Here is a 14017-nt window from a genome sequence, read left to right on the forward strand (position 1 = left end):
TAGTCCACCATATCTGCGGACTAGGACTAGCTCGGCAGAAGGAGGTACTTGAAGGAGCCGTCGCGTGGTCAAACAATCAGGCATAATTACCAACTGGGCCACATCAACACGGCGAGACGAACAGAAGACAGGAAACGGTTGGGTCCCTTGGTTTTCCTCAGGTTATTCAAAAGTGGCATATTCAACAAACGATTATTTTTAGCATGGGTACTCTGACGAGGCAAATGTATTACAGCGTGGAGCGGGTGCTTGGAGTAGTGGGAGTAGAACCCGATTCAGCCATGGTAAAGGGTCACATTCCGACTCGCGCTGGTGCGGCAGGAGCCGAGCTGCAATGCGGCAGGGGCACTTGAGAAGAGTACATGTACCAATATCGCGCATTCTCTATGTTCCCGAAAGAGGCAATCAGTTTTGAAGTTGGAGCGCCCGCCTCGTTTTTACCACACCGGAAATCTGCTCCTTGAATGCCATTCTTGTGGTTGCTGATTCGTCGGTGGTGCTAATGCACGATGCACCGCCACCCACTCCTGCATTGCGTTGCTCCCAAGGCAGACAAAGGGGGAGCTGAAGTGTGCAGGTGACACGGATGCATGATAAAATATCTTCGGGGGACACCCAACTTTACTCCTCGTTCCCCAAGCATCTCCGAAGAACACCTGCCCCGTTGTCAATGTCCAGGTTCTCAACTTATTTGAAGGTGCTATCCTTCTTGTCTCTTAACGCAGTCGCCAACGCACAGTCCATCGCCGTCTCCTCAACGGCAGCATGGTCCTCCCAAATCGTAGCCTTCTGGGGCGCCGTCGTCATTGCGATGCGCGCCAGCACCCGCGGCAAGACAAATAATCCCCTCTCGTCACTCGTATTCCTGGCCAGAACAGTTTCAACGGCAAATCGGATATACGACGTCATTCTCAGGCAGAACTGGCTCTTACACTCCGGGTGGGAAAATGGTGTCCTACGAACTGAAATTGCCATTATTTGCTGGCGCACGCCCGTGGAGTTGAGGAAACTCGCTCGCCGCACTGCCGCTCTCATCGAGGTATTCGGCGACCAGTGGGAGGTCTTGATACTAGGCCATCAAATCCCAGAGGACGCCAGGGAAGAGGGCTACATTCACTGGATCAAGAGCCCGAAATCGGACGAAGTCGCCATGACTCGATTCAAAGACGACGAAACGCCCGCATATCCACTTCGGACGGAGGATATCTCGTTTGCAATCGAAATGCTGGCTTCGGGTGGGAAAGTTCATATGAATGAAGTCGTGCGTGAGCTATGGAATAGACGGGACGATCGGGCCACGCGTACAACCCTTGCTGCGGAGATCCCGTCGTTCCTTGCCGGTCGGAGTGAGGCCATCCCATCCTGGTCTCGAATCTTCACACTTGTAGGACACTCCGAGTCTCCGTTCCTTCGCCTGCGCCCTTGGACCGGCCCGTTTGCTCTCAGTCGAGGTTCCGAAATGGATTGTGCCATCCGAATGTACATCCTAGCCCTACTGACTGTGGGCTGCGCAGTTGGTCTGATGGGAGCCGCGGCCGGTAGAGGCTTGGCCGTATGGCTGTTGGCAGTTTATCCGACCTTGGGAACGTTCGGGGCTGGAAATATCCAAGGGGACGACCCTTTGCCCTCGCTGATCGCCCTTGACAAAAGCAGCTGGCACTACGAATCCTCAGACGGGAGTACACTCTACGCGGGGGATATGATATCACCTGGAATGACGATTTGGCAACTCCTAGCTGCTCTCGTACCAACTCTAGCTGCGGCACTCCTTATCATTGCTGGATGGGTATATGGCTCCTTGAGAGCCGAGAGGTATGCACCGTCGGGTGTAGTCGGCCACGGGATGCTGTGGTTATCCATCACCGTCACCATTTCTCTGTCTCTTCGAGCGATTGTATCCATCAGGAAGCGGTGGTCAGCACGTCTTATTGGCCGTTTTAAGGAGATGTTTTTCGATCGCGTCGTCGTTGGCCAGACGCACACGGAGATCCCACCGAGCAAAATTATCGACTCGCCCAGATACGGCCACAGCATCATCAGCCTCGCTGCCAAGATGCTTCGGGAGGGAACGTCGGCGGATATCGGGATAGTGGAGTGTGTGCTGCGTCTGCCGGAAGCCGGGAAATGCATCGACGAATTTGTCGTGAGCGAGATAATCAAGTATCAATACGAGGGCGACAGTGTTGTGGCCGCTGGAGATGGGGAGGCACAGGTACCGGTAACGGAGAGCAGTGTATACCCGTGGGTGCAGACGTTCGTGTGTATTATCTTGACCATGGCTTGTTGTGTTGTTTCGGCAGTGTATGCCTATTATCCTCTGCCATTCTGGGTTAAGATGGTAGCCGAGGCGGTTACTGCTACGGGGGCTGTGTGGTTCAGTACACTGGAGCGGATAGGAGGGTTGCCTCATACCAGAGATGCATTTGTCTGCTTTATGGCTGCGACTATGGTCGTGTCGTCGGTGTGGTATGTTGGGGTTCGAGACGTTGGCTAGGTGTTATTCGATATGTCTATTGACAACCAAGTTGGTCAGGTCATCCATATTCCAACGCGTTTTGTAAAGGACTTGTACTCGCTGTCATGAAACCTCGAGGTGGTTACGTTGCAGCGATAGAGAACTCTCGTACCTGTTTTCTTCGCCAGTCGGCCGTTCGTTCTCATGAAGCTGTAGGTCTGGGCAGTGGGGATGTGATTGTCGCTAAACAGGATTCCAGGATTCCATCACGGCCCAAACTGCCTTCACCTCAAATTTGAAGGAATATTCACTCGTTCGGTCATCCACGTCGACTGTGTTTGACTCTGCCGTCGTGGATCGCAGCAATCACCTTCGCAACTAGTCGGCCAAAAATGGGGTTAACAGTCAGCTTACACTCTCGTTTTCACCACCGTAGAGACTCGTATTCGACGGGAGTAGGTTCGGAGGGCCAGGGTACTTGCAGTGCCTCTTTCACTCGTTTCGTTGCCTCTCGGGTCATGGTCATGGGCTGGAAGTCGGACCTCGCCTCAAACTAGCGCACGCATCACTTCAGAGAAATGCCTTGCGAACAAGGATGGGTACTTTGCCGGATGGGGGAAAAATAGGACAACCCTCGTTTCTTATGGTCCAGGTAACGGAGCGTGACGGAGCTCAGGAAGAGAGCGGGGAGGAGGGCGGACAATGCTTTCACCAGTTGAGCATCGTTGGTCCTCCATGGCTTGTTGAGGCAAAGTGACGCTGCTTGCTCTCTACATTGGCGGGCATTTTTACGGTAGCGCATCAAAACATGATGACTGACCATAGCGGGTATTACATCTCTACAACTTGATATGCAACATAAACTACCAACGTCCTAACCTACTTACAGAGAGCCATGAGAGAGTGAGATACCCAGGGCAGGCATGCAAGGTATCGACAACCTCGACTGTTGTGTTTAGTGACAATGATGTGGTACTCGTTAGGATCCTCTAACACCAGATTTCCGAAGCCTTCCTTCAGGTATAGATGAACCCCCGTTCACCCTTTCTCTCTCTCTCTCTCTCTTTGTGGTATAGTACTACTTATTCATTTGTCCTTTTCTTATCAGCAGTGCGACCTTGGATGTCGCCTGCCTCAAGCTGTCAAAGGGTTGATATGCAAGGCGATGCGGGAGACCCCAACCAAACCCATACAGACTTCATACAACTGCCGTATGCACCCGTGATATTCCTTGATGCGTAATGCCATGGCGGAGCGGTTATTATAGGATTGGCCTCGAAGATGCAAGTCGTGCATTGGAAATTAGGCGGTGGACCTGCAGATTTCCTGAATAAGACCAAGTCACATCCGCATTATTTTCACTAGCCCCCCCAGGTACCTGGCGAATTGCCTAGAGAGAAAATGTCAGCGGTGACATGCCGGCCGAATAAGGTTATTTTCCTCGAGGCATCCCTGCGCATCTCGGGCATTTTACCGGGGGTTGTGCCAACAGCGGGCGCATAGCTCCCATGGAATCCTTGGTCTCATGGCGTTTACTATTGTCCAGCTGGTTTCGATATCCGGAGCCTTGCCGGGGTATGTGTATGCGCATGCGTCTGGGGCGAGATGGCATGATTAGATATGGCTTCAGCCCTACAGGCAGCGAGGACTTTTACCTGAGAGGGGAAAAATGAAGTATCGAGCACGGGGTGGCTTGAAGGGGTAAAGGGGCAGTCTAAAATTGTGGGTTATAAGATCGTGATGAGCCTGCGATGGAGATGTGTAAGTCCTGAGACCTTTCCTTGTTTTCTGCTTTGCCGCCAATCCTGTTATTGTCTCAACATCAGCCATGGCCTCTGTATTCCGACCCGTCGTTGCTCTTTTATGCCTTCTCGCAATTTTTGATATCTCCCTTGCACTCTCTTATGGTTCAAGTGGCCTCCGCTCTGTACGGCGGGAGCGTCATGGACGACAACGAACATCACGATCCTTGACCGTCCCAACAGCCAACGCTACCAAGGCTCCTACAACTTGTGATGTGAATCAAGATTTTATTGAAAGCGTATGTTCCCATCGATTGAGAATCTTGATTTATATTGGAGGGCCTCGACTTGCACTAATATCTGACCTTGTCAAACATAGTCTGTCAAAACAAACTGCAGCCAGTACATAGACCCTCTCGAGACATCAAGATGGGCAGTCCTCCCATGGGAACGATGGCAAGTGGCCAACCAATTCTCGAACTGCACATACCATCAGCTATTCACCCAATACCCCGATGCTCCCAATGGATTCTCGGCCGTAGTGTGGGAAAATGGGAAACCTCTCATGCGTCCGAGACCACTCGCAGAGAGCGCGAAGAGGTACGGTCCTGGGGATCCGATACGAGTCACTTTCGAGATTGGAGATGAGCCATCAGTGGACATCTTGCCTGTAAGCGTCGTGCCAATGGGGTGATTGATCACCTTTTGTCAACTCGCGCGTAGATTTTTGAAGAAGCCACCGCTCCTTTCTTCGTCAATTTCTGCCAGGCGTACGATCCTCAGTACAATTCCAGCATAGGCACTCTGTATGAGTCTATCAACATTGCGTACGTTGTCATTCGTCCATCCATCCAGTGCTTTCTAGCACCCGAGAACATATCTATACTGACAAAACCCCATTTTACCCTGAATAGAACTCACCAATATGCTCGATGCTCTTACAAGAAGCCCTTTCAGTGATGTCGCAACCTGCACTGTCGAGACCACCGAGAAACTCCAATATCTGCCGCCGGCCATGTTCATCTACAGCGGATCCTACGAATGTAACAGCAAAACCTGGTCCTTCGTCGGAGTCGGGCTTTCCATCCTCATCGAGCTCGTCCGCACGGCCGTCAAGATGTGGCTGAGCAAGACGTACGCGACGTCCGGGTTCAGCTGGCTCATGCTTCTCGTCCGCTTGGCTTCCGGCTCGGGTGAGCCCATCGTCTCATCCGTGGTTCTTCAGAGAAGCAGCTTTGATGGTACCTCTGCCTTCTTGATCGGAGCCATGGAGCTGTTGCAACCGACTGCGGCACCGTTGATTGCCGGTGTCGCTGGCTGGTACATCAGCAAGGGAGAGGGCTTTCAGGTTCTCACAACAGACGCCGTCATTTCTTTGTTGGGTCTTTTCCTAGCCGCGCCTCATATTGCACTTACAAACTCAATGCCGGCTTCCAACTCCGGATATAACCTGCGACTGGTTCCCCTAGGATTCACACTCGCCACCGGGCCTTGGGCGCCCGCGTATGGCACCGGGGGCACCTCCAGCTTAGCCTTCCAGTTCTGTTTCGTCCTCGCCATCATCTTCAAGTCCGGCAAACTGGCAGAATTCGCCAGCATCAACCTCGTCATCCTCATCGGCTTGATCGCTTTCGTGGCCTTGACGCCAATCTGGGTTCTCTGGGAACTCGTCTGGAAGCTCGTCCACACAAGGCGACAGAAGAAGTTAGAATGGCAAGCGAACAAGGAGGACAAAGAGCGAGAACTAAAGAACGTGTTTCCTCTGGCTTGGTACTTCAAGGTCAAGTTCCAGACTACGAGCTCGTGGAAAAAAGGGCTTGCAATATTCGTGTTTTGGTTTTTCATCTTGTTGAGTTTTGTGAGCTTTGTGGGCAAGTGGATGGTTATGGTGAACCTTCTGGGGGCTGCGGGAGACGCGTATTGTCCGAGTCATTTTGCGGAGGTGACATTTGCTGGGCTGGGAGTCAAGGTTGGAGTGTTGGCCATTGGTGTGGCTTTGCAGTATTTTGGTCTTACGGCCTAAGACGACGGTGGTGAGAGAGATTGAAGGAGGAGAATGGTCACAGGATTTGTGTTCAGACACGGAAACGCGGTAGACTTCATTTCGCAAGCTCATAAGATACTATGGAACTGTCATTATCATTATGCCCAGAGAATATAAACAGTCTAAAGCCTCTCCGTCTATACATGGATTCATCATCTGCTATTTGGACGAAAACTTCAGCTTGCCCTTCTCTTCAAGGCCTCACGGCATGAAGCACACGCGACCATCTGGCATCCGGGACATCGGAAGGCGAAGCGCGGCATGACGCTGTTGCATTCCTGACAGACTGCACGGCCCGACTCGCGAGTCCACCAACCCTTGTGTAAACAAGCTTGGCTCTCCTGTTTCTTCTTCTTATTTCTTTTCCGCGAAGGCTGGGCACCCTCGTTCACTTGAGATTCCACCCATTCCCTGAATTTTCTGTCGGTCTCTTCCGCTTGTTTCCGTTCTCTCTCGGCGTCTCTAGCCTGTCGCTGCTCCCATTCCTTGAACATCCTCTCCGCCTCGGCTGCTTCTCTCTCTGCTTCCCGGGCCCGTCGTTCTGCCCATTCCCTCAATTTTCTCGCGGCCTCTTCGGCTTCTTTTCGTTCTCTCTCGGCCTCCCTCGCCCGTCGCTCCTCCCACATCTTCGCTCGGTTCCGCTCTTCTTCTTCTCGCTTCATGGCTGCCTGACGTGCCATTTCCCGCGCCCAAGCCCGAGATATTTCGGTTTGCTTTTCCGCAATGCTCTTGGTAATATTGCTCAAACGGGTCTCGAAGCCAGTAACCCGCGCCCGAAGTCGCTCCACTTCGGCAGTCCGTACCCTCTGGGCCGCCCTACGCTCGACATCTCGCCGCTCCCTTGCTTCCTTCTCCTCGGTTGACAATCGCGCCATGAAGAAATAGCCAAGCCAGGTATTTCGTCTGACATCTTCGTCCTTTGCTTTCTGCTCCTCATCTCGCAGTTTACGGAGTGCCGCTTCGGCTTGACTGAGGTCGTTTTTGACTGCGTCCGTTTGAACCTGAAGTGATGCATGGTTCTTCCGCAAATTGTTTATTGATTGTTGAAGGTCCCTTATCGACTGGTTAAACGCACCGTCCGAATGGGCGTTCTTATCGTTTGATTGGGAGGTCGGGCCGTTTTTAGTATTCCCGCTTGTGGTGCTGGCGCGGCTCGCTTTGATGCCTGCATACTGGATGTCGTAAATATGTCGGGCGCTCGCGTCGGAGAGGGTCGAGTACGCCGCTAAGAGCTAAGAGAAAATATAAGTAAGTATTTAGCCATCTAGCCATCCTCGTTCGATCTCTCAGCGAATGCACTTACCGCTTGGAACCGAGCCGTAGCTTCGGTGTCGTTGGGATTTTTGTCTGGATGTTGTAGCTTTGCTAGTCGCCTATAATTTGACCGAATGGCCGCTTCGTCCGCCGACTGGTCCACCTCGAGAATGGCGTAGTAATCGACGGTAACTTGAGCCGGAGCCATCTCGATGCCGACGCAGAGGAGATTTCTGAAGATGCAAGCTTTGGGATGCAAACTTTTCCCTTGCTTGCCCTGTTTTTGCTTCTTTCGCTGATCTGATTGCCTAAAGGTTGGAGCCTGGATCTTCGGTCACACACAGCACACGTGCAAGCCACTATGCAATGCATGATGGGATTGGCGCGTATCTCACCACCTCGATTGGTCTCCTGCTGTGGGTGGGGAGCGGGTATTTTCTCCTCTAGGAGTCGGGAGCCTGCCGCTGAAATTCTATATCGAGGCCTCCCACATCGCATCGAGTTCATTAGTAGAAAGTGGTTACGGGGGTAAGAACCAGGGCCGCCCATGGTTGCCAGCGATTTCTTCCGCTTGTCCTACACGGGAATATTTGTATGGTAGCCTGTAAGGTAGGCCGGAATTTGGGAATCCGGTGGGCACATCAATGCTAGTAGTGAGCTCATTCTAGGCTCGTTCGCGTGGCATCTGAGCTAGCCTTTACCTATGAAAGTCGAAAAAGATATTCTCTTCCAGGGCTGTGTTTCCGTCTCAGATTGGAGTAAACAACCTGGGTCAAATCGTCGCGCTCGGGGGTCTCGTTCGCTGATTGGTTCTGTTCAGTGGCTGAGCTTGAGTGTTGCCTACTGGAGAAACCCGACATTTCAGCTCTTCAGCTCTTCGGCACCTCGCGATATCCCGCGACTTTCGAGACACAAACAACGATCTGCTGAAATGTCTTTTGTTTATCCCAACATAGCCCATCCTACGCTCTACTAGGTGTAATAGTTTATTATCTCTGCTTATCACGATAAATCATCTCTGTGTCTTGAGAAGTCCAAATTATTACCACTATGGCGCGAAGTGAGTCTGGCAGCGCGCAAGAACAGTCCCAGGACACGAAAGCCTCGTCCAAGGCCCGAAAAAAGGACGATGACGACAGCAAGAAGACCAAATTTTGGACTACGGGGAAGTCAACAGCCTTCAAGGCCGCCTTGATGGTATTTATAATAGGCGAAGGCCTGCCCAAAAACCTGCGATGGGTATTCTTTGCGCTCATGATCTCCAGCGGCCGATCATTTGCGCATAAAATATATGCCATCATCTGGGTTGGAGTCCTGGCTCTGTGGTACTGGCCCTTCATCCACCCGACCCAAGTCTACGGAATCTTAAGGTCTATCGACTTGTTCCTGCGGGATGTGACCCCTAGTATTTACCAGGAAAGGGTTTTCTCAACCACCACGTATCTCGTCACCATGGTCCTTCTCCGCAACTTTTTCGACATCTCCACTCTCACGGAATCCCTAGAGATGCAATTCGGACCCTCAGAAAAGTGGTTAAGGGCGTTGTGGCCAGCAGTGCCGTGCCTTCTGATCATCCACGATGACGGGTCAGTGAATGGGTTTGTCCCTGAAGGCTGGGACGGCGTCTGGATGGGAATAGTCGCCAAGCTGGGAAGCCTGGTCGTTCCCTTCTGGATTCGATGTGTGGTGTGGCTATTTATGACGATGCCCGATATGAACGGCGAGATTATTTGGATCGTTGAATGGATCTTCTGCTATATAGCATGGACGATATCTGATATCGAGCCCTATGTTTCATACGCCATCTATATCCTCGTCCACCAGTTTCCCCATGCCGAGTTCGCTTTGCGTCATCGAGGCGGCGCACCATCCGACATTTTGCTCCAACAACGTAAAGGAACCATCTCATTCGTGGCAACAATCTTCTTCATTGAGGCCATTGCTGGAGAGATGCAGGACTCCATTGCGACCAGTATCTTTAGCTTTTCCATTTCTTCCACTTACTGGCTCCCAGTACTCCAGATTCTCCTCGTCGCTGCCCTATTTCTTTCATACGTCTCGCCATCTTCCAAGGCGAGGTTTGAATATAAACCGCTCACTGGAGAGAAGCCCATTCGGCTGCTACGCCTCCGTCCCCAAATTTCCATTCGCCAGAACTCGACCGTCCGCTGCGATATGATTTACGCCAACCTCAAGACCCCACCCAGATATATTGCGGTATCCCACTGCTGGAGCCAGCCTCAGGGAGCGAAGGAAATGATCCTAATCAACGGGGCTCCCTTCATAGTGTCCCAGAATATTTTCAGTCTCCTCATGGCCAAACGGGATCCGAGTCAACACGTTTATCTCTGGATCGATTCGATCTGCATTAACCAGGCGGACGATCAGGAAAAGGCTCTGCAGGTCGGGATGATGAGGCAGGTTTTTCAGGAGGCATATTCCACGATATGCTGGCTGGGCAACGAGCCTGACTCGAGAAAGATACTAAGTTTCATCACTCGACTCAACGGCGTGACTGAGATTGAGCAATTTGCCGTGCTGAAGGGGGATAAAGACTCGGGGTGGGATGAGTTCCGAAATCTTCTTTGTAGTCCGTGGTTTGAACGCACATGGATCGTCCAAGAGGTTGCAGTGTCCAATGATCCTGTTATTCGATGCCGCGGCGGTTTAGAGATTCCCTGGAGGCTGCTCACACATGCAATGGGGAAGGTCCAAACAATGCTGCTGCATTCAGGTGTCCATGAAGAGCTTCTTCAGAACAAGATGCTTCTTAATGCTATCATCCTTCAAACTATCCGCCTGCAGGAATACGACAGCGACCCACTGAAGCTCCGCGACATGCTCAAGGTTGCATTGAGGTTCAAAGCTACGCTCCCAGTTGACAAAGTATTCGCGTTCCTTGGCATAATCGACGAGCGATATTCGCCTCTCTTCCGGCCCAAGTTTACGGCTAAGGAAGACTCGAAACCCACTGGAGAAATTAGTGACAAAGGGGAAATATTCTCGCAGGTTGTTGAGGACTTTACCGAATCGCTGGGATCGATAGCCGATATACTCTCGGCGGCCAAGGGCCTCGAGCCATCTCGGCGTGGGCAGCTCCTGCTCGATTCACGCCGCGGCCAAGGTGGACTGCGTCTTCTTAAAAACCTCATGAGAGATTTCACGCTGATTCAGAGAAAGATGGATCGTATAGTGAAAGGGAAGGGGTGGGAATATGAGTTGATGCGCCCGGATTATTCCTCGAATACTACGCCTGAGATGGTATATACATATGTTGCGAAAGATCTTGTTCGGCAGGGGGAGCTTCCTTCCTTTATCCGCCTCGCAGGAGTTGCACAGAGACGACATTCCGATTTATTAAGGAGCCTACCGTCGTGGGTAGTAGACTGGTCAGCGAATCCGGAAACGTACCTCTTGCCTTATGATCGACCGAAAGCAGCGGATCCCGTTCAGGCTGAGGAGGATCTCCACACTGAGGAAGCAAACGAAGCGGAGAAGAAAGCCGACGGGAAAGAAACACCGACCAATGATCCTGACCGAGGCGGAAAGGATGATCTCACGGTGCGGCTGGGGGATTTAGACTCATTACACATCAAAGCCGCTGTATTAGGCACGGTTGCGCACCTGAGCCAACTGTCGGTCCCAGTCGAGAGTAGTAAACTTGATGCTACGAGGCAGGCAAAGAAAGATATGGCCATAAGGAAACGGAATTACAAAGCCGCGATGGCTCTGTGCCAGAAGTACGGGCATTCCTGCTATACTTCTGGTGGCGTCGCACTGGACGATGCCTTTTTCCGAACAACACTTGCAAACCGTACCCACGATGGAATAACTCCGGCAACAGATGATGACATTGCCAGGCAGAGGCGGTGGATCGAACTTCCAGAGGGGCTGTCAACCTCCGCGCTCTCAGACTTTTCTCCACAAACACCACCCCCAAGTGGTCCCCGGAGTGAAGAAGAAGACGGCAAGGAGAGCCATGAAGTCGGGAACGTAGAGGACATGATCTCTTTGTACCTATCTGTTCGGAAGATGCAGTGCTCCGCAAACTCCATATTTGCACACATGGTCCGCGTCGACATCATGCCGTCCTATGCCACATATCGAGCGACGGAGGAAGAGAAGAGCAGGTACAGTGGAAGTAAATCCAAAGAGACGAAAACTGAAGACAAACCTGGCAACGGCGACCAGCAGGCGACCAAGCCTGTGCCAAAGTCCAAACAGACGGGAATTTCCATTTTCGGGGATACCGACTCAAACATAACGGCAATTTACAGACCGTTTGTCGACTATACTCTCGGGCGGAAATTTGCCGTCACAGAGTGTGGGCACTTTGCTCTCGTGCCGGATGCATCGAGGGAGGGAGATGTGATTGTGTGGGTTAAGGAGTGGAATTTGTGCTTGACCCTTCGGAAATCGTCAGTCGCAGAAGAATGGGAGGAGGACGAGGAAGAAGAGAAGGGAGATGGTGTGGAAGCCGCTTCTCAGAAACCACAAGGAGATGGTCTCGATCCGCAGGAGAAAAGAGCAGATGGGTCATATCGCCTAGTGGGGGAATCCTTTATCTACTTACCAGATGATTGCTTCCCGAGTCAACCAGGGGATATGTGGTTCGTACTTTATTAATAGGATAGATAATGTTAAATACAGCAATAGCGGTGGAGATGTCATCATTCCAAACCACTCGCAGATACCGGCGAGAGGCTTCAAGAAGCAAGAAGCAGACGGATACTGTCTCGTCGTTGAAACGCCTCAACATCTCCGATCCTGTTGGCCGGTTGAAGTATTTTAGATAAGCCCCTGGATCCTTCCTGAGCTTCTGGATTAATTCTAGGTCAGAGAAGAGGATACTATCCCCAGGAAATGTCAAGGTGCCTTAATTATAAGACCATGGATACACAACGGGCCGTGACGCAAACCTCGGGATATTCTTGGCGCTATCCATTACCGCAACGGAATATGTGCACCTCTGTGAAGGTATGCGCTGGAACGGCTCACGCATCAGCGCATATGACTGTCAAGGTATTTCACGACTTCGACTAGACAGCAGAGTCGCCCGACACAGAAATATCGGAACTGTAGCACGGATCTGCCGCGGAATATTCCTTCTCAGGCTGCCTGTGCTGCTGTGCCGGGCGCCTGGGGGATGCGGACTTTGGGCGGACTCTGGTGGAAAGTTCCGAGGTCACCTCAAACGGTCCCGGCAGCCCGGGAAGGTTTTCGGTTTCCTCCCTATTCCCCGCCCTTCCGAGAGCTCCAATAACACCATGTGGCATTAATTCAAATATCCACCTCGATTTTTCGAGATTCTGCCAGACCACTGTATTGAACGGTAAGGCTCTAACTGCTCTCACGCTCCCAGTTTTCCCCAGTTACACGTCTTAATCCATCTCGCCAAGAAAAAGTCTCTACCACCATGGGTGACTGCTGCATCGGAGGTTTTCAGTGGGATGCCGAGCCCAAAGGCCGAGAGGAGAAGCTTGCCGGTCGTGATTGCTACGTCTCTGGTTCAAGCGATGCTGTGGCAATCATGATCATCCACGACCTTTTCGGTTGGACATTTTAGAATGTTCGAATCTTGGCGGATCATTACGCTGCCGAGGTCAATGCCACAGTTTACGTGCCCGACTTGTGAGTGATGGGAGACCTTGACTGGTTCTCCAGAGCGCCGACGGATCGATACTGAACTGACCCGCGCACCTTGTAGCTTCGGAGGGGAAAGGATCCCCGCGGATATCATCCGTGATCAAAGCCGATGGGGAGAACTGGATCTCCCTTCGTTCCTCAGGCGGAACGCCAAAGACATAAGACGGCCCGAGATCTTCGAATGCGCCAAGCAGCTAAAGTCCCTGCACCGTCGCACCGGTGCCATGGGCTTTTGCTACGGGGGCTGGGGCGTATTCCAACTTGCGGCCAAAGGCAACGAACTGGTCGACTGCATCTCGGCGGCCCACCCTACTCTGTTGGAGCACCATGAGATCGAAAATGTCGCTGTCCCGGTCCAGCTTCTGGCTCCTGAAATTGACCCGCAGTTTACCGAAGAGCTGAAGGCGTTTAGCAACCGCGTCATACCGACGTTAGGAGTGGCCTATGATTATCAGTACTTCCCCGGGCTTGAGCGTGGGTTTTCTATTCGGGGCGATCCGAATAAGCCTGGCGAGAAAAAGGATATGGAGAGGGCGAAAAATGCCGCGGTGTTATGGTTCCGCCAGTGGTTACATTGACGATGGGAGTATTACTAGGTTTGTGCCAGCCAGAGGACAATGGCCGGGGAAGCCATTCACAAGGCTAAACAAGGCTTATAATTAGTCTTCTTATTTCAATAAGAAAGGAAAAAGAAGCACAAAATGCCCCAGAGGGTAAGGAAGCAACAATCAGAGCCCAAGAGTTCTAGCGTGTGCCTTTGCGTGCGTGTGTGTGCGAGTCAGAGGATGGTTCAAATTCATTAAATATTGTAGATCTCGTGATATTACACTTTGTCTCACTATTCGAATCGAGATATTACATGCAGGTACGGGAAAC

At 51.9% G+C, this 14017-nt stretch overlaps 3 protein-coding genes and 1 pseudogene across 3 annotated transcripts; 3 read left to right on the plus strand and 1 right to left on the minus strand.

Annotated features, from left to right (window-relative positions):
• Window positions 1-670: 670 nt before the first annotated feature.
• Window positions 671-2494, plus strand: SAPIO_CDS4235 (annotated as a pseudogene; the record flags this gene model as incomplete).
• A 2132-nt stretch (window positions 2495-4626) lies between these two features.
• Window positions 4627-6220, plus strand: SAPIO_CDS4236 (uncharacterized protein; the record flags this gene model as incomplete). The annotated part of the gene is made up of 3 exons (XM_016786834.1): window positions 4627-4797; window positions 4921-5038; window positions 5112-6220. 3 exons carry the CDS (start codon window positions 4627-4629, stop codon window positions 6218-6220), a joined length of 1398 nt encoding a protein of 465 aa, XP_016643436.1.
• Window positions 6221-6417: 197 nt separating this feature from the next.
• Window positions 6418-7703, minus strand: SAPIO_CDS4237 (uncharacterized protein; the record flags this gene model as incomplete). Its single annotated transcript, XM_016786835.1, has 2 exons — window positions 6418-7473; window positions 7545-7703. The coding sequence occupies 2 exons, from the start codon at window positions 7701-7703 to the stop codon at window positions 6418-6420; spliced, it is 1215 nt and encodes a 404-aa protein (XP_016643437.1).
• An 842-nt stretch (window positions 7704-8545) lies between these two features.
• On the plus strand, window positions 8546-13719 carry SAPIO_CDS4238 (uncharacterized protein; the record flags this gene model as incomplete). The annotated part of the gene is made up of 4 exons (XM_016786836.1): window positions 8546-12105; window positions 12858-12984; window positions 13062-13126; window positions 13203-13719. 4 exons carry the CDS (start codon window positions 8546-8548, stop codon window positions 13717-13719), a joined length of 4269 nt encoding a protein of 1422 aa, XP_016643438.1.
• Window positions 13720-14017: the final 298 nt, after the last annotated feature.

The sequence above is a fragment of the Scedosporium apiospermum genome (genome assembly GCF_000732125.1).
Source record: "Scedosporium apiospermum strain IHEM 14462 chromosome Unknown SEQ_SAPIO_0091, whole genome shotgun sequence".
Lineage (NCBI taxonomy): Eukaryota > Fungi > Ascomycota > Sordariomycetes > Microascales > Microascaceae > Scedosporium > Scedosporium apiospermum.